At 56.6% G+C, this 18,072-nt stretch overlaps 1 protein-coding gene across 3 annotated transcripts in view; it reads left to right on the forward strand.

Moving 5' to 3' along the window:
* The window catches only part of Stab1 (stabilin 1), a 29,235-nt gene that overhangs the window by 10,145 nt on the left and 1,018 nt on the right, over window positions 1–18,072 (forward strand). Inside the window, exons 17-64 of one of the 3 annotated variants that reach the window (XM_076832753.1) lie at window positions 65–145; window positions 384–542; window positions 1,617–1,679; window positions 1,907–2,002; window positions 2,221–2,307; window positions 2,783–2,894; window positions 3,345–3,531; window positions 3,642–3,735; window positions 3,847–4,005; window positions 5,068–5,163; window positions 5,987–6,082; window positions 6,220–6,267; window positions 6,399–6,529; window positions 6,715–6,826; window positions 7,181–7,258; window positions 7,346–7,444; window positions 7,568–7,666; window positions 7,822–7,953; window positions 8,195–8,323; window positions 8,674–8,730; window positions 9,070–9,153; window positions 9,914–10,109; window positions 10,227–10,322; window positions 10,404–10,449; window positions 10,543–10,619; window positions 10,801–10,926; window positions 11,114–11,187; window positions 11,316–11,390; window positions 11,632–11,754; window positions 12,070–12,117; window positions 12,310–12,387; window positions 12,475–12,621; window positions 13,074–13,220; window positions 13,344–13,403; window positions 14,232–14,408; window positions 14,491–14,577; window positions 14,676–14,825; window positions 14,925–14,981; window positions 15,070–15,271; window positions 16,015–16,164; window positions 16,246–16,350; window positions 16,518–16,625; window positions 16,710–16,903; window positions 16,996–17,140; window positions 17,222–17,355; window positions 17,438–17,603; window positions 17,683–17,792; window positions 17,879–17,998. In XM_076832753.1, the coding sequence (XP_076688868.1) occupies window positions 65–145; window positions 384–542; window positions 1,617–1,679; window positions 1,907–2,002; window positions 2,221–2,307; window positions 2,783–2,894; window positions 3,345–3,531; window positions 3,642–3,735; window positions 3,847–4,005; window positions 5,068–5,163; window positions 5,987–6,082; window positions 6,220–6,267; window positions 6,399–6,529; window positions 6,715–6,826; window positions 7,181–7,258; window positions 7,346–7,444; window positions 7,568–7,666; window positions 7,822–7,953; window positions 8,195–8,323; window positions 8,674–8,730; window positions 9,070–9,153; window positions 9,914–10,109; window positions 10,227–10,322; window positions 10,404–10,449; window positions 10,543–10,619; window positions 10,801–10,926; window positions 11,114–11,187; window positions 11,316–11,390; window positions 11,632–11,754; window positions 12,070–12,117; window positions 12,310–12,387; window positions 12,475–12,621; window positions 13,074–13,220; window positions 13,344–13,403; window positions 14,232–14,408; window positions 14,491–14,577; window positions 14,676–14,825; window positions 14,925–14,981; window positions 15,070–15,271; window positions 16,015–16,164; window positions 16,246–16,350; window positions 16,518–16,625; window positions 16,710–16,903; window positions 16,996–17,140; window positions 17,222–17,355; window positions 17,438–17,603; window positions 17,683–17,792; window positions 17,879–17,998 (5,397 nt within the window). Of the gene's footprint in view, window positions 1–64; window positions 146–383; window positions 543–1,616; window positions 1,680–1,906; window positions 2,003–2,220; window positions 2,308–2,782; window positions 2,895–3,344; window positions 3,532–3,641; window positions 3,736–3,846; window positions 4,006–5,067; window positions 5,164–5,986; window positions 6,083–6,219; window positions 6,268–6,398; window positions 6,530–6,714; window positions 6,827–7,180; window positions 7,259–7,345; window positions 7,445–7,567; window positions 7,667–7,821; window positions 7,954–8,194; window positions 8,324–8,673; window positions 8,731–9,069; window positions 9,154–9,913; window positions 10,110–10,226; window positions 10,323–10,403; window positions 10,450–10,542; window positions 10,620–10,800; window positions 10,927–11,113; window positions 11,188–11,315; window positions 11,391–11,631; window positions 11,755–12,069; window positions 12,118–12,309; window positions 12,388–12,474; window positions 12,622–13,073; window positions 13,221–13,343; window positions 13,404–14,231; window positions 14,409–14,490; window positions 14,578–14,675; window positions 14,826–14,924; window positions 14,982–15,069; window positions 15,272–16,014; window positions 16,165–16,245; window positions 16,351–16,517; window positions 16,626–16,709; window positions 16,904–16,995; window positions 17,141–17,221; window positions 17,356–17,437; window positions 17,604–17,682; window positions 17,793–17,878; window positions 17,999–18,072 lie in introns of those variants that run through there. The other 2 variants (XM_076832789.1, XM_076832852.1) reach the window with 2 other exon arrangements.

Here is an 18,072-nt window from a genome sequence, read left to right on the forward strand (position 1 = left end):
GCTGTGTATCACCTGGGCAAGTGTGGCCAGGGCTCAGTCTAAAGCCACCTTCTCCTTGTCCTAGATGACAGTAGAAAAACTCATCTCCAAGGGGCGGGTCCTCACCATGGCAAACCAGGTCCTGAATGTGAATATCTCTGAGGAGGTGAGAGCCACCACGGTCTGAAGAAGTGGTCTGGTTAGGGCTGGTGGTGATTGTCAAGTCAGCCAGCTCCTAAGACTATGCCGGTGGGGGGTCTGGAGGGAGCAGGAGCTGATTTCTCTCCAGGAGCAGCACTACAGGGCTGGAGGGCTTCCAGGAGGGGTAAGCACGAGGCAGGAATGCTCTATGTGCAGAACGGTGAGGGCTGGGCTGAGGGTGGCACGATGGGTCTGTGCTGCAGGGGCGCATCCTGCTGGGACCTAAGGGAGTCCCTCTGCGGAGAGTGGATGTGCTGGCTTCCAATGGTGTGATCCACATGCTGGAAGGCATCCTGCTGCCCCCAACCATCCTGCCCATTCTGCCCAAGCACTGTGGCGAGGACCAGTACAATATTGTGTCGGTGAGTCCCATACCATAAGCCCAGGCACTAAGACACCTCCCACACACTCTGCTGCAGTGCATGGCCCAGGGACCATCTTCTGAGGCAGGGGCACTGGCCAGGTGCAGTGGCATGTGCCTGTAATCCCAGTAGCTCAGGAGGCTGAGGCAGGGGGATCCCAAGTTCAAAGCCAGACTCAGCAATTTAGCAAAGCCCTAAGCAACTCAGACCCTGTCTTAAAAAAAAAAAAAAAAATTTTAAAGTGTGGGGGTCGGGGTATGTGGCTCAGTAGTTAAGTCCCCCTGGGTTCAATCCCTGATACAAAAAAAGAAAAGAAAGAAAGAAAAAAAAAAAAAAAAAAAAACATGAGCTTCGGTGGAGACCAATCATGTTCAAACCATAGCAGGTGCCTGGCATTGCTGGTGCAGCCTGTAGTCCCAGCTGCTTGGGAGGCTGAGGCATGAGAACAGAAGCTGAAGACCAGCCTCTTCAACTTAGACTGTCTCAAAATATAATTAAAAAGGCCTGGGGATGTGAATCAATGGCAGAGCAGCCCTGGGTTCAACCCCCCAAAAAGACAAAACAAAATAGCAGGCACTAAGGCCAAGGGCAGCTCTGAGGCCCAGCTATAGACTCCCAGGGACCCGCCTGTCCTCCCCATATCCAGCCCCCAACAGTTACCTGCGGTGGGAGCCCCCACCTGGGATGTCCAGGGACCCCAAGGTAAGCCAACACCCTCTCCTCCCCACCCCATGCTGCTATGTGATCTCCAAGCCCTGCCTTTAAGATGCTTCTGCCTTTAAGATGAATATATTCTCTGCACCCTCCGTCCCCAGCTCTCCGCAACGGAGGCCTGCAGTGGTCTCGGGCTCTATCCCCCTGACTGCCCATTCCTCATTTCCCCCGGCCTCCTGCTCTCCCCAGGATGCTGGACTCTTCCCACCTTGGACTCATGCCCTCCTCTCGCTGATTGGAGTCCCACCTGACCTCCCGGTGGTTGGCTCTTTCTCATCCCTTGGGTCTCAGCTCAGTGTCATTTTCTCAGGGTGTGTTGAATAAATAGATGACGCCTGACTCTCTCCCTGCCTTGCCCAGGGCTCCTGTGTGGACTGCCAAGCCCTGAACACCAGCACTTGTCCCCCCAACAGTGTGAAGCTGGTGAGCATCCCTTGTCCACCCCTCAGGGATCCCTGACTCTGGATTACCCACCAGGTTCTGCCCCAGGTCACAATGGAGAGAAGGGACTGGAAGACCAGGGCATACTTAGAGGCCCAGGGCTTCCTAGCCCCCCTACCAAGGGATAGGAGTGCTGGGCCCAGGGCTGCCTGGCAGAAGGGGTGGCCCAGGCCCCTCCCTGCTGACTGGCCTTGCCTGGCCCACCCCAGAACATCTTCCCCAAGGAGTGTATCTACATCCACGACCCTATGGGACTCAATGTGCTCAAGAAGGGCTGTGCCCAGTACTGCAACCAGACTGTCACGGTGAGCCTGGGGTGTGGGCGCTCACCATGGGGACGTGGGGGACGTGGGACCCATGAGCTGGACCAAGCAGATCACCTTCCCCAGGGAGCTGCACCACAGCTCAGTGGTGGCACAGGCACCACCAAGTTCCCATATTTCTTGCTCTGGAGATGGGACCAGGGACCTGGACAACAGGGAGGAATGGCTGGGACCTTTTGGGCACTCTCTGTCTTTTACAGAAACTTGGCTGCTGCAAAGGGTTTTTTGGACCTGACTGCACTCAGTGTCCTGGAGGCTTCTCCAACCCCTGCTACGGCAAAGGCAATGTGAGTCCCTCCCCCGGCCCCAGGCAAGACCAGGGAATGTGTTCCCTCCTAAACTGGCCGTAGCATGCTGGAGCCAAGCCTGCCTCTCTTGAGTTCCCTATACTGGGGCAATGAAAATTATTTGAAGTTTTTTTAGAAATCGTTCAGTAAATTTTTCCATCTATTTTCCAAAAGGCTCTTTGTTAGTAGTCTTCAGTGTTCTGTCTTTGCCACTTTGTGACATCAGGGCTTCTTCAGCCCCTGGCGATGGAGAATCACAGGAGTTGAGTGTTTCAAGGTTGAGCATAAAACCTCCAGGGCCAGGTGCCTTTTAAGGGCTACTTGTTTGGCAGCATTGCAGACTTTGAAGGTCCTCCCAGAGGGAGGTCTTGGGGGGCAGAAGGGGCTCAGAGCCAGTCCCAGGAAGTGGGGTGTTAGGCGAGGACAGGTGGAAGTCCCTCTCCCACAGCTGATCCTTGGTGTACCTACCTTCCAGTGCAGTGACGGGATCCAGGGCAATGGGGCCTGCCTCTGTTTCCCCGACTACAAGGGCCTCGCCTGCCACATCTGCTCTAACCCAAACAAGCATGGAGACCAGTGCCAGGAAGGTGAGTGGTCCTGGCCCAGGCCGCCTTCCAGGGAGAAAGAAGATCTGCTCAGAAACGGGGCTGGGTGATCTCCAGAAGGGAAACAGGGCCCTGAGAGGTGCAATGAAGGTCCAAAGGAATAGAAGATGATTTGGGAACAGAAATAGATGTCCTCATCTTCACCCATGCCAGGAAAAGCACTGTGGTTTAACGTAAGCAAGCAGGATTTAGGTCAGACATACTGGAGAACTTCCTTATGGTAATATTGGTACAGAGCAGCTAGAATGGGGTGATTGAAAGGTCAGAATTCCATTCTGCCTGTCCGTGGAGTCAGGAATGATCTCTGGGTTAGTAATACTGAGGTCAACTCTGTACTGGTGGCCCAGTCCTCTACCTACTGCAGAACCGGCTCTGGCTCCCAACCAGTGCTGATTCCTGTCTTGGTTCTCTGTTCCCTTCTCCTTCCTGCAGACTGTGGCTGTGTTCATGGTCTTTGTGACAATCGTCCAGGCAGTGGGGGTGTGTGCCAGCATGGCACATGTGCCCCGGGCTTCAGAGGTCGCTTCTGCAATGAGTCGGTGGAGGACTGTGGGCCCACGGGGCTGGCCCAGCACTGCCACCGGAATGCCCGCTGTGTTAGCCAGGAGGGTGTGGCCCGGTGAGGACTCCTGCTTCCTCTCTTCCCCATCTGAAATCTCGTGCATTGGTTTGCTCAGCCTCTAGCCTCTTCTTGAGGCTCAAGGAGGCCCCTCCTTCACCCACCTCTAGGTGTGTCTGTCTTGATGGCTTCGAGGGGGACGGCTACTCCTGCACGCGCAGCCACCCCTGCTCCCGCCCTGATCGTGGTGGCTGCTCAGAGAATGTCAGTTTCTATGCACCTGCCTTGAAGTTCTGACCCAGGGACAAGAGGGGACTCCCTGGACCTCCACCTGTGGCCTCACATCCCTGAGTCACTTATCCATGCCTCTTGCAGGCTGAGTGTGTGCCAGGTGACAAGGGCACCCACCATTGCACGTGCCACAGGGGCTGGAGTGGGGATGGCCGTGTCTGTGTAGCCATTGATGAGTGTGGGCTGGACACTCGTGGTGGCTGCCATGCTGATGCCCTCTGCAGCTACGTGGGCCCTGGGCAGGTGAGGCACAGCAGGGTGGCTGGGGGGACTGGGCTGTCCCCATTGGACTGCAGGGACATCCATTCCAAATTCAAGTTCAAGGTCTGGAACCTCAGGAGCAGAGTGAGATTCTATCTCAAGATAAAAAACCCTGGGGATGTAGCTCAGTAGTTGGGAGCCCCTGGGTTCAATCCCCAGTACTGGGGAGGGGGGGAATTGGATGTGCCACTTTGGAAGCCAGGCCTGGCTGGTCAATCTTGTGTAAGAACGCATGGTATTCCCTGTCCTCCCTATTCCACAGTGGCTTTTGGGCCACCAGTCTATTGGGCCTTGGCGGTGGAACACAGATGAGTATAAACAAGGCCCGAAACACTGAATCCCCTCAGGAGCCTTAAAATACGGAACTGAGCTGGGCGCAGTGGTGCATGCCTGTAATCCCAGCAGCTTGGGAGGCTGAGACAGGAGGATCGTGAGTTCAGAGCCAGCCTAAGCAAAAGTGAGGTGCCAAGCAACTCAGTGATACCTGTTTCTAAATAAAATTCAAAATAGGGCTGGGGATGTGGCCTAGTGGTCGAGTGTCCTTGAATTCAATCCCCGGTACCCCCTACCCTGCAGAAAAGGAGCAGGTTTAGATACTTCCAATTTGCCTCTAAAGACAGTTGAGATCTGGGGTGTCCTACCTGTCATTCACCTACAGTGTGGATGAGTCCAAGGGACTTGGTATTTAGTGGGAGGGACCAGAACAGCTAATCAGGGTTGTGGCAAGAGATGACTGGAGATGGGCTTCAAGCTGCCATCCTTGGGGCTGGCATTGGTAGACACCTACCTGCCCGCCCTCTTGCCACAAGCTACCAACCTCAATGACCCTGGCAGGACTCTGTATGCAGAGGGACACTGAATCTCTCCAGATGCTTCCCTCCTGATGCCATCCTGAGAGACAGTCTGGAGTACAAAGCTCCAAACAGGGCTGTGGTCTGGGTGGGCCTCCCTGGGGAGCAGCACCCTGCAAGAGCCAGGGAGTTGAGGAGGAAAGAGTTGGGGGACTCATAACCAGACAAAGCCTTTGCTCCCTGATCTCCCCAGAGCCGATGCACCTGCAAGCTGGGCTTCGCCGGGGACGGCTATGAGTGCAGCCCCATCGACCCCTGTCGGGCAGGCAACGGTGGCTGTCATGGCCTGGTGAGAGGATCAAGGGCTCAGAGCCCTGGGGAGGCTCTCTGGGTTGGGTCTGGCTGCAACTCGCTTCCTCTCAGTATCTCTGCCTACTGTCAGGATCAGGTTTTTTCTAAACCCCAAATCACCCTCTTTGCCCAGTCACAGGATAAAATCTTCATATTTCCCTATCAAGCCACAGGCCCCGCCCCGCCTCCTCTTTCTGCGCCAACTTGTTCCCTGTTCCTTGTTCCTCAGACCATCCAAGCTCCTCACTCTTCCCTGACCTTGTTCTGCCCCACACTATGACGATCCTGTGGCTTGGCTAGCTCCTCCTGCTCTCAGCCAGGGCACTCCCTAGCCCTGGGCTCCCCACCTGCCCCACCCACAATCATCACAGGCAGGGTCATTCTTGTGTCAAAAACTCAGTAATCTTGAGAATAGGGCTAGGTCCACTCCTGGTGCTCCATGTGCTCAGACAAGATGGCTGGAGAAGGAGTTGGTTGTGCCAGGTGGCTAGACAGGCAGAGAGGAGATGGATGATAAGGACAAACAGAGAATCCAGTGCAGTGGCACACGCCTGTAATCCCAATGGCTCAGGAGGCTGAGGCAGGAGGCTGGCGAGTTCAAAGGCAGCCTCTGCAATTTAGGAATGTCTTAAGCAACTCAGTGAGACCCTAAATAAAAAATAAAAAGGACTACAAATGTGACTCAGTGGTTAAGTGCCCCTGGGTTCAATCCCTGGTACCAAAAAAAAAAAAAAAAAAAAAAGGCAGGGATTGGGTGGTGTCCAGCCTGCCTTCTGAGTACTAAATGGAGGGTTTGTCTCTCTGTCCCCCATCCCCACCAGGCCACCTGCCAGGCAGTGGGGGGAGGTCAGCGGATCTGCAAATGCCCCCCTGGGTTTGGAGGTGATGGTCTTAGTTGTTATGGAGACATCATCCGGGTAGGTGATGCACAGATTCATTTTTCTCTTCCCCCCTGGACCTGGGGTGGGAAAGAGGTGGTGCTCAGGGCCCTTTGTTGGGGGTAGACTTGGATTTGCCCTCAGGTGCATAACCTGGGCCCTTTCCCTTCCCTTAGGAACTCCAGGCCAACGCCCACTTCTCCGCCTTCTCCCAGTGGTTCCAGGTAGTATGCTGGGTTGGGGCTCAAATCCAGTAGGCTTCCTAGATGTCACCCAACATCACCAAGTGGCAGGTGGTGCAGGTAGTCTCTAGATGCTGCTGCTTCCATCACCCCCATCCCTTCACTGTGTGCAGAATGCCAGCATCACTCTTCCTGCCAACGGCCAAGTCACAGCCCTGGTGCCCTCTGAGTCCGCCATCCGTAGGCTGAACCCTGAGGACCGGGCCTTCTGGCTGCAGCCGAAGATGCTACCACACCTAGTCAGGTAGGGCAGCCACAGCTGGGCCAGGCCACAGGAGGATCCTTCTGTGTAGGTCTCCCAGGAGAGGTGGAGGAGAATTGGGTTTTTGGCCTGGCATGTGTCTACCTGTTGGGAGGGACCCTGTTCCAAGGATCTCTATATGTCATACTAATCGGGCTTTATATCCCTCCTAACTATGCCTTCCTCAGGGCCCATTTTCTCCAGGGTGCTCTCTCTGAGGAGGAGCTAGCCCGGCTGGACAGACAAAATGTGACCACCTTGGACCCTACCACACGCTGGGAGATTCGCAACATCAGCGGGGTATGAGATGAACCCTGGCAGGAGAGGTGACAAGGCAGGCCATGGGAGGGAGCTTGAGTGGTCACAGGCTCCCCCAGACCAGCACACTCAGGGAATGAGACTGAGATTGGGTCCCCTTCCCCTTCCCCTTCTCAGAGCTGGGCTCAGAGGATGTGCTCAGGACACCTTGCAGTGTGTTTGGGGGCCAGCAGTGATTACCCTGTGAGGGGCTGCCTGTCTATGCCTGTGCCATATACCTGTTCCTTTCATCATGGGTCCTAGTGGGGGGTCTGTGCACCCACTGCTAGAGCTTGCATTGAGGGTTGCAGGCCAGACGGAGGTGCTTGGCACTGAGCTCTGCCTGCTGCCTTCTAGAGGGTCTGGGTGCAGAACGCCAGCGTGGATGTAGCTGATCTCCTCGCCACCAATGGTGTCCTACACATCCTCAGCCAGGTATAGCAGGAGGAGCATGTATGTGGAAGGCCTCCCAGGTGAGCCGCGGAGCAACAACACTAACCAGCCCCTCGTGCTCTACCCCAGGTCTTGTTGCCTTCCCGAGCTGATGTGCAAGGTGGGCAGGGGTTGCTCCAGCAGCTGGACCTGGTACCTGCCTTCCGCCTCTTTCGGGAGCTTCTGCAGGTAGGGGGGGCCAGCATTGGGGCTGCCTGCTCAGGGGCACCTTGCCCAGGTCTGGAGGGGGCGGGCTGGTTCCCAGCATCAGAACTGAAGACTAATGTGCCTATCCCTGTCCCCTGGCCCTAGCGCCATGGCTTGGTGCCCCAGATCGAGGCTGCCACTGCCTACACCATCTTTGTGCCCACAAATGGCTCCCTGGAGGCCCAGAGCAATGGCAGCAGCTTGGTGAGGCCGTGGGGATAGGGTGACTGAAGGCGGAGGGTGAGGGCACAGAGGGCAAGCTTCCCATGCCACAGCAGAAGGATACAGTGGGAACAGCATGATGTCCAGGAGGCTCCAGAGTCCCAAACCCCCTGAGCTCATGCCTTCTCCCACCCCAGAATGCAGACACAGTGCGACACCATGTGATCCTGGGGGAGGCACTCTCTGTGGAAGCCCTGCGGAAGGGGGGACACCGCAACTCCCTCCTGGGCCCCGCCCACTGGCTCGTCTTCTACAACCACAGTGGCCAGGTTTGAGGGGCAATGGGCAAGGAGACCCTTCTTGGGGACTCTACTCTTGAAGACTGCTTCTCTGGAGTTGTTCCTACTAGGAGCCCCCTTCCTCTGCTCCAGGGAGATTCCCCCCACCCTTGGGGGTGCTCCCCCGCCCTTGGGGGTGCTCCCCCCACCCTGGGCTTTAAAAGCTTTAAAAGCCACCAGCATGAGGATGGTGGTGGGGTGGGTAGATTCAAATTCTTGTCTCACTTCTCAGCCTGAGGTGAACCACGTTCCGCTGGAAGGCCCTTTGTTGGAGGCCCCTGGCAGCTCACTGTTTGGCCTGTCTGGTGTCCTGACAGTGGGCTCAAGCCGCTGTCTACACAGCCATGCAGAGGCCCTGAGGGTGAGAGGCTGGGGCCAGAGGGAGGGCAGTGGGAGGACATTAAGAGTAGTGGGTGAATGGGCACAGTGGCTCATTCCTATAATCCCAGTTACTTGGGAGGCTGAGGCAGGAGGATCCCAAATTGGAGCCCAACTTGGGAAACATATAGTGAGACTTGCTGTAGCTCAGTGGTAGAGCATCGCTGGATTCAGTCCCTGGTACTGCAAAAAGTGAAAAATAAAAATGGCAGGGGCCTGCCGATTGGCCTGGCTGACAGGGAGGGACACTTGGTCAGCTGGCCCTGGAGGAAAGGTGGTACATTTGGGGGTCCCACTCTGGACCAACTGACATCCCACTCTTCCTCTCTGCAGGAGAAATGCATAAACTGTACCGGGAAGTTCCGCTGTACCCGGGGCTTCCAGCTGCAGGTGGGATGGGCTTGGAGCAGCTCTGTCCCTGCTTTGTTGTCCTCAGCCCATGTGTGGGGACCTGGATTGACAGCAGCCAGCCTTCCCGGTGGAGGCCCCGTGGCCCTGCCTGGCCCTGCCTGGCCCACTGTGCAGCCTTGTGCAGTCCTGCTTCTTGAGGCCTCAATCCTGTGGCCCCACCCCATATCTATCTCCTTGGTCCCTTTTGCATCTTCTCCCCTGCTGGGCTGTCTGTCTCACTTACTCAGATCCCTGAAATCCAATTATCTGTCTCCTCATTCACTGTCCTGACCTCGCCCAAGCCACTGTCTGACCCCTCCTGTCTGTCCCCACTTTCAGGACACACCCAGGAAGAGCTGTGTCTACAGATCAGGCTTCTCCTTCTCCCGGGGCTGTTCTTACACATGTGTCAAGAAGATTCAGGTTTGTCCTGAAGTTCCCCCCACCCCAAGCCTTTGGACAGTGGGAACAGGGACCCAGGGGACAAACCAGGACTGCTAAGAGTAGAGGCAGAAGCCAGGTATGGTGGTGCTGCTCAGGAGGCCAAGGCAGGAGGATGGCAAGTTCAAAGCCAGCTTCAGCAACTTAGCAAGGCCCTAAGCAAGTTAATGAGACCCTGTCTCTAAATAAAATATAAAAAGGGCTGGGGATGTGGCTCAGTGGTTAAATGCCATGGGTTCAATCTCTGGTACCAAAATAAAAAAAAAAAAAAAAAAAAGAGGCAAGGCTGGGTCTAGGATTGGGCCCATGAAGCAAGAGTGACTTGAGGAAAGAAAAGGGAGAGATGTTCAAATCAGAGGCTAGTGTTTATCACTGTGTCCATCTTCCTGGGGTATAGAGATGGGGAGAGGGAGAAAGGCTCAACCCTTAGCTGCCCCTGCCAACCACACCCTAGCAGAGGCAGGGCTTCGCTTCTCATTGTGGGACCCAGGTGCAGTCCTCCCCTGCTTGAATCTCCATCCTGCCCCCGCCAGGGGGTGCTGTAGAAGAAGCTCTCATGCCCCTTTCAGCTCTGATCTGCCCACAACCCAGTCTTTGGTCCCAGTTGCTGTACTATGTGGGCCTGTGACCCCAATATGCCCCCCACCTTTCCCTTCCCCCTGACGTCTGGCCTGTGCTCCCCATCTCCCTCCCTCCCTCCTCCCTCCCTCCCCATTTCCTTCCCATTCCCTGCCCCTTGCAGGTGCCCGACTGCTGCCCCGGCTTCTTTGGGACACTATGCGAGCCATGCCCAGGGGGTCTGGGTGGTGTGTGCTCGGGCCACGGGCAGTGCCAGGACAGGCTCCTGGGCAATGGGGAGTGCCGCTGTCACGAGGGCTTCCACGGAACCGCCTGCGAGATGTGCGAGCTGGGCCGCTATGGGCCCTCCTGCGCTGGAGGTGAGGATGGGAGGGGCAGGGTGCTTGACACCTGGAAGAGGAGAGTGGGTTGGGGACCCTGGCAGGAGCAGGATGGAGACACCGGATAACTCCTGTCCTCTCTCATCCCTTTCCCAGTGTGTGACTGTGCCCACGGGATGTGCCAGGAGGGGCTGCAAGGGGACGGAACCTGTGTCTGTAACGTGGGCTGGCAAGGCCTCCGCTGTGACCAGAGTGAGTGGGTCCCCAAGGGGTGTAGGGACATTGGAGAAGCAGTTCCTGTCTGAATGACCAGAACCTTCCTCCTGCCCCCAGAAATTGTTGGCCCTCAGTGCCCCAAGAAGTGCGATCCCAATGCCAAGTGAGTTACCTAACCTGGGACAGGGGGTGAGGGGGTGGGAATTGGGTCAGAGCAGGGGCTGGGCAGAGGCTGAGCCATGGCCACCTCTCCCAGCTGCATACAGAACTCCACTGGACCCCCGACCTGCGTCTGCGCTGCGGGCTACTCGGGCAATGGCAGCTATTGCTCAGGTCCAGCCACATGTGTGCCCTGGGCCCCTCTCTGAAATGCTGGGGGTGGTGGTCCCCACAGAGCCCCCTGCCATCACTGTCCCATCTCAGATCTTACCCGTCTCTGACATTTTTCTTTTCTCCTGCTCCACCCCTGTCCCATGCCTGCTCCTCTCAACCTTCTGGAACTATCTACCCCTAGAGGTGGACCCCTGTGCCAATGGCCATGGGGGCTGCTCCCCCCACGCCAACTGCACCAAGGTGGCACCTGGGCAGCGGACGTGCACCTGCCAGGATGGCTACACGGGCGACGGGGAGCTGTGTCAGGGTGAGGCTGAGACTCCCAACCTGCATGCTTGTGGGGCCAGGGCTCTGAAGTCAGCAGTTTGAGGTCAACTAGGAAGAATTGAAGGGCATGCACTGTGTGGGACCCAGAGAGGCAAGGAGCTGAGCACCTGATGGACAGATGAAGGAGGGGTCAGCACCACCCCTCATTCCAGTGTCTTTTCCCCTAGAAATTAACAGCTGTCTTATCCGCAATGGGGGCTGTCACATTCATGCCGAATGCATCCCCACAGGTCCCCAGCAGGTCAGCATGCTGGGCGGGGCCTGGGCTGTGCATTCCCCCATAAAGCCTGGGGAGGGGGTGACCCTTTCATCCAGGGCACAGGCCAGCTCTTGCCCCCAGGCAGCCTCACTGATCAGGCTTTGGGACAGGTCTCCTGCAGCTGTCGCGAGGGTTACAGTGGAGATGGCATCCGGACCTGTGATCTTCTGGACCCCTGCTCCCAGGTCAGGCGTCAAGTTAACACATTTCACAGGGAGAAGAGGGGTCTGAGACAGAAAACACTCACACCCAGAAGGGTTCCCCGAGTCTCTGTAGGGTGGATCACCTTTCCCCAAGCTCCAATTTGGCTCATTGGTTGGAAATAGGGCTTTGGGAATTGGAACTTCATGGCCTCTTCTCTAGAGCTGTGGGTGACAGAGGAGTCTTGGAAGACACTGATGCCTCCCTTTCCTATTCCTGCTGCAGAACAATGGAGGCTGCAGCCCTTATGCCACATGCAAAAGCACAGGCGATGGCCAGAGGACATGCACCTGTAACAGAATCCACACTGTGGGAGATGGCTTCACCTGCCGTGCCCGCCTCAGCCTGGTAATGATGCTCAAATCTGACCCTGACCTCATCTTGACATGCCCCATGGACCTGAAATACAATCTTGGCTTAGACCCTGGATTGGATCCTAATCATGGCCTTGACCAGACCCTGTCCCTGCCCCTGCCCCTGTCTCCTCTTGGGTCTCATCTTAGCTATGACACATGAAACTGATTCTGACCCCAGCTCAGATCCCACTCCCCTGGCTTTCCTTTCATTTCTGCCTTGGCCAGACCTTGGGCTGCAGGTGCTGGGGCAGGCACCAGGCCCTGAATGGGGGCCACCCCAAATCTGAACTGATCCTCGCTCCCTCAGGAGCTCTTTCGGGACAAGCATGCCTCGTTCTTCAGCCGCCATCTCCTGGTGAGTAACCAGCTTGGGCCTCTGTGACCTGCAGGTACCACTTGTCTCTGGGCTTCAATGTTCCCATGTGGTCAGGGATTTAGTTGGTCTGGCCTCTCAGAGATCAAGTCTCCCACGAGATTTGTGGAAGCCCCAGATCGGTCCCAAGTTGCTACTCTTCTATTCAAGCTGCCCTCCCCCCCACCTCCCCAGGAATACACGGAGCTCAAGGGAAACGGGCCTTTCACAGTCTTTGTTCCACAAGCAGATCTAATGACCAACCTGTCGCAAGTATGCTGTCCCAGGAGTGAGTCCAGGGAGGGATGAGTACTATGTGGGCAGAGGTGGGAATACGGCTCCTCCCACCCTCTATTCTAGAATGAGCTGGCTCGGATTCGTGCAAATCGCCAGCTTGTGTTCCGCTACCACGTGGTTGGCTGCCAGCAGCTTCACACCCAGGAGCTGCTGGACCAGGGCTACGCCACAGCACTCTCTGGGCACACCCTGCGCTTCAGCGAGAGGGAGGTGAGCCCCATTTCATCCCTCCCGCTACAGGGTTGACCCCTAGGCTCAGGATTGGCCCTTTCAAGCCAGGGCCTATGCCCTGATGCCCTTTACTTAACACCCAGCCAGTGGGCACTTCAAAGAGAAGGAGATTAGCCCAGCCCAGTTCTTGCCCACCCTCTCCCATGAGCCTGTTTTCAGCCCCAGTACTTTGGATCCTAACAGAGCTTAGTGCTGCTCTTCCACCCTGCAGTGAGTCTTTGGCATTTGCTTCTAAGGGTCTGGAGCCCAGCACCCGGCCTTGACTCCACCCCTAGCCCCGCCCACCTTCGGCCTCAGTCCCAAACCCAGGACTCAGCGGGGGATTTGCCCAACCCAGGCTCTGCTCAGGCCCCACCCACAGCTCCAGAGCACCCTGTCAGCGGCTTTGTTCAGCCCCAGGCCCGCCCCTATGCAATCTGCCCCGCCCCCAGGGCAGCATATACCTCAACGACTTCGCGCGTGTAGTAAGCAGCGACCACGAAGCAGTGAACGGCATCCTGCACTTCATCGACCGCGTGCTGCTTCCGCCAGAAGTACTACACTGGGAGCCTGATGCCACCCCGATCCCGATCCCTCTGGTAGGCCTGAGCGCCAGGCTGGGACCTGGAAGACGCAGAGGCGGGGGTGGGGGGCTGGGGGAGTGGCTGGGGCTGGGATCCTTGCATCCTCCTGACCAGCTGCTCATGAGCGCCTTTCTGCAGAGAAATGTCACCGACGCTGCTGAGAGCTTTGGTTACAAGATCTTCAGCCACCTTGTGACGGTACTTCGTGTGTGTGCGTGCCTGTCAATGTGTGTATGCGTGCAACAGTGTGTGCACTTCCCTTCCCCTAAGAAGGACAAGGGCTGCTAGAAGTGCCTTGTGCACAGAACACACCTGTGTGCAGGGGCTTTCCAGTACAGACCCATCTGTGCTTGTGAGCCTGCAGACTTGAGAAGTGTGCACATTCAGGGTGCCTGCAAGTGTGACTACATGTAGTAGTGTCCCCGTTTGTGGTTTCACTTTGGCCATTTTCAGCTGACTATGGGCAAATGCAGTCTAAAAATGTTAAATGGAAAAATCTCAGAAATAAACAATTAAAGTTTTTTGATTGTTTGGTACTAGGGTTTGAACCTAAATGTGGCATTTAGCCACATCCCCAGTCCTTTGTTGTATTTTATTTAGAGAGGGAGTCTCAGAGAGTTGCTTAGCACCTCACTAAGTGACTGAGACTGGCTTTGAACTCAAGATCCTCCTGCCTCAGCCTCCTGAGCCGCCAGGATTACAGGGGTGCACCATCAGGCCCAGAACAACTCACAAATTATAAAGAACTTATTACAGTGTAACAATTATTCTATTGCTAATGTCTAACTGAGGCTAGTTTACAAATTAAACTATCATATATGTTCAAGAAAAAGCAGTGTACATAGGATTCTGTACTATCCTCGATTTTGGGCATCTACTGGGGTCTTGGACTGTCAACCTGGGATGGCTGCAGCCTAGGGTGGCTAGTGGGAAGGCTGCCTAGCCCGGATCTCTGGAACCCATTCCTAGTCTTTGTCTCTACCTCTAGCAGTCTGTGGCAGCCACATTTCTGCTCTAACTCACCAGGTGGCCGGCCTCCTGCCCATGCTTCGAGATGTGTCCCACAGGCCCCTCACAATGCTGTGGCCCACAGATTCTGCCCTGCAAGCCCTGCCTCCTGATCGGCAGGCCTGGTTATACCATGAGGACCACCGTGACAAGCTGGCAGCTATTCTGCGAGGCCATGTGATCCGCAACGTTGAGGTGGGTACAGTTCCAGAGCTCAGTTCCCACTGCTGCAGCTCATCCTGCCTGCCCAGCTTCAACTGTGGCTCCATTTGTCCAGGCCCTGGCATCTGACATGCCCAACCTTGGTTCACTCCGAACCATGCATGGGACCCCCATCTCCTTCTCCTGCAGTCGTGCTCGGCCTGTGAGTCTGGGAAGGGGGTTTGGATGGGGGAAGCAGGAGGGACAGAGGGGCTGCAGTACCCCTGTGATGTCCATGTGCTCCACATCCTCCCCCTGCAGGGTGAGCTCATGGTGGGTGAGGATGATGCCCGCATTGTGCAGCGGCATATGCCCTTTGAAGGCGGCCTGGCTTATGGCATTGACCAGCTACTAGAGCCACCTGGTCTTGGTGCCCGCTGTGATCGCTTTGAAACCCGGCCATTACGACTGGTGAGGGATGCCACAGACCAGAGGTGAATGGGCAGGGGCTCAGGCCTACCTGTTTTGTGTATCCACCTCACCTGTGGTATTGGCCTTCATCCCTTCCAGAAGACTTGCAGCATCTGTGGCCTGGAGCCACCCTGTCCTGAGGGCTCGTGGGAGCAGGTAAGGGATTAAGGGCCAATTGGGGAATGGGCAGGGAACAGGGACCACTAAGTTCAGACTGTCTGTGGCCCGACTCTTCTTGGCCCAGGGCAGCCCTGAGACCTGCTGGCGTTACTACGCAAAATTATGGTCGAGCCCTTCCCTGCATTCCCTGGCACTTGGCAACATCTGGGTGCGGCCCAGCTTCTGGAGCCATCCCCAAGGCAAGAGCAGGGGCTGCCACCGCAACTGTGTCACCACCACATGGGTACCCAGCTGCTGCCCTGATCACTATGGCAGCGAGTGCCAAGGTATGTGCCTTGAGCTTATAGACACTGGTCTGGCTCCCCCAGCCCTTGAGAGAGCCAAGGGCAAGACTCTGGTCATTATCCCTGGGAAGGTTATTGCTGTGCTCCAGGGTAGGGGAGGTCTGGATCCCAAGAGATTTCACTAGAGGGAATGCTCAAAGAGGTGGCATGAGCAGGGCCTAGTGGCCCACCCCTGTAATCCTAGCAGCTCAGGAGGCTGAGGCAGGAAGATTGGGAGTTCAAAGCCAGCCTCAGCAACTCAGCAAGACCCCGTCTCAAAATATAAAAAGGGGGCTGGGGATGTGGCTCAAGCGATGGCACGCTCGACTGGCATGCGTGCAGCCCGGGTTCGATCCTCAGCAATGCGTACAAACAGGGATGTTGTGTCCGCCAAAAACTAAAAAATATTAAAAATTCAAAAAAAAAAAAAAAAAAAAGGGCTGTGGATGTGGCTCAGTGGTTAAGTGCCTTGAGTCCAATCCTGAGTACAAAAAAAAAAAAAAAAAAAAAAAGGTGAAGGTGAGGGGTGGTGTGTAGAGGGCACAGGACCTGGTGGGGAGTGTTAAAGGGTCTGGATGTTCTCCAGGCACCTAGAAAGTTCACAGCAGTGTGGGGATGTGAGTGGATTGGTGTTGATGAGTCTTGGCTGCTACAGGGTGGGGACAGATGGTAGGGCTGGGCTGCATGGGTGAGTGCTCTGATGAGAGCCCCTGGCCTCACCACTCTTCTCCCCCCCCTTCCTCTAGCTTGTCCCGGCAGCCCCAGAAGCCCCTGTAATGGTCATGGCGTGTGCCTAGATGGCATGAGTGGCAGTGGACGGTGTAGATGCCATTCAGGTTTTACAGGGACAGCCTGTGAACTGTGCACCCCGGGTTTTTTTGGACCCCAATGCCAAGGTGGGCCATCCCTGCTCTGCCCTGCCCTGATCCCTTGGCCAGTGTGCCAACCTTCATCGTCCTGCTTGTTCCTCTCCTCAGCCTGCAGCTGCACCTCCCATGGCCGCTGTGACGAGGGCCTGGGGGGCTCTGGCTCCTGCTTCTGTGATGAAGGCTGGACTGGGCCACGCTGTGAGGTGCAGCTGGGTGAGTGGCCCTCATGCTTGTGTCTCCCTGCACTTGTACCCACCTGCCCACACAGGTGCATATGGCAACTGCACACTCAGGTGGAGGCACTGAAGATGGGTGGGACAGGTGGAGGCCAAGAAGGCAGCTACTGACCTGGTCATATGGGGATGGGCCCTGGGGGACAGAGCTGCAGCCTGTGTGTACTCCACCCTGTGCACCCCAGGCCATGTGCCGTTCGGGCAACAGCTGTGAGTGCAGTCTAGGCTATGAAGGCGACGGCCGTGTGTGCACAGGTAAGCAGCTGGCTGAGGAGGTGCAGGGGGGACGTCCCCATTACCCCCAGGCACCTGGTTCAACTCCTCTCTCCTGCCTCCCAGTGGCAGACCTGTGCCAGGATGGGCATGGTGGCTGCAGTGAACATGCCAACTGCAGCCAGGTGGGCACAGTGGTCACCTGTGTCTGCCTGCCCGACTACGAGGGTGATGGTTGGAGCTGTCGGGCCCGCAATCCCTGTGCAGATGGCCACCGTGGAGGCTGCAGTGAGCATGCCGACTGTCTCAACACTGGCCCAGTAAGCAGGGGTGGGAGCCAAGAAGTCGGGGGCAGAGGCCCCACTGTTCACTCCCACCGTCTCTGAAGGACATCTATGTTGTCTGACCCCAGAACACACGTCGCTGTGAGTGCCATGCAGGCTATGTGGGCGACGGACTGCAGTGTCTGGAGGAAGCTGCGCCACCTATGGACCGCTGTTTGGGTCACCCATCACCCTGCCACACGGATGCTGTGTGCACTGACCTACATTTTCAAGGTGTGTCCCCCTGCCCTCTTCCTAGCACCCTGCTTTATCCCTGAGCTGGAGCCAGCTGACCATGCACCTTCTGTCTTGCAGAAAAGCAGGCAGGTGTCTTCCACCTCCAGGCCACCAGCGGCCCTTATGCCCTGAACTTCTCAGAAGCTGAGGCAGCCTGTGTGGACCAGGGAGCTGTCCTTGCTTCTGTCTCTCAACTCTCTGCTGCCCAGCAGGTATGTGGGGCTCAGGGGTTGGAGCTAAGCCTGAGGGCCCAAGTCGGGCCTTGGGTCTCAGTGTCCCCTCCTGCTGCTACAGTTGGGCTTCCACCTGTGTCTTATGGGCTGGCTGGCCAATGGCTCTGCTGCCCACCCTGTCGTCTTCCCTGCCACCGACTGTGGTGATGGTCGGGTGGGTGTAGTCAGCCTGGGCGTCCGCAAGAACCTCTCAGAGCGCTGGGATGCCTACTGCTACCGCGAGCAAGGTACACCCATCCCAAGCCCCGTGCCCTGCTCTGCCCCTTCCTGCCCATCTGCGGAGCCACTGACCTGCCTTTCTTGCAGATGTGGCTTGCCAATGTAAGGCTGGCTTTGTAGGTGATGGGATTAGCATATGCAATGGGAAGCTGCTTGATGTCCTGGCTGCCACTCCCAACTTCTCCACCTTCTATGGGGTATGCAGGGGCCCAGCCTCAGGGGTGTGGGCAGTTGGGATCCCTGTGGAAGGAGCCTGCCTATAGCCAACTTCCCACCCTCCTAGATGCTGCTGGGCTATGCCAATGCCACCCAGAAGGGTTTTGACTTCCTGCGCTTCCTGGATGATGAGCTCACCTATAAGACACTCTTCGTCCCTGTCAACGAAGGTTTTGTGGACAACATGGTAAGAGCAGGTCTCTGTGCACAGCACGGGCTGTTTGCTCCCTGTGGCTGGCCCAGCCCAATAGGTCTTGCTCT

Source organism: Callospermophilus lateralis, chromosome 1 (assembly GCF_048772815.1).
Source record: "Callospermophilus lateralis isolate mCalLat2 chromosome 1, mCalLat2.hap1, whole genome shotgun sequence".
NCBI classification, from domain to species: Eukaryota; Metazoa; Chordata; class Mammalia; order Rodentia; family Sciuridae; genus Callospermophilus; species Callospermophilus lateralis.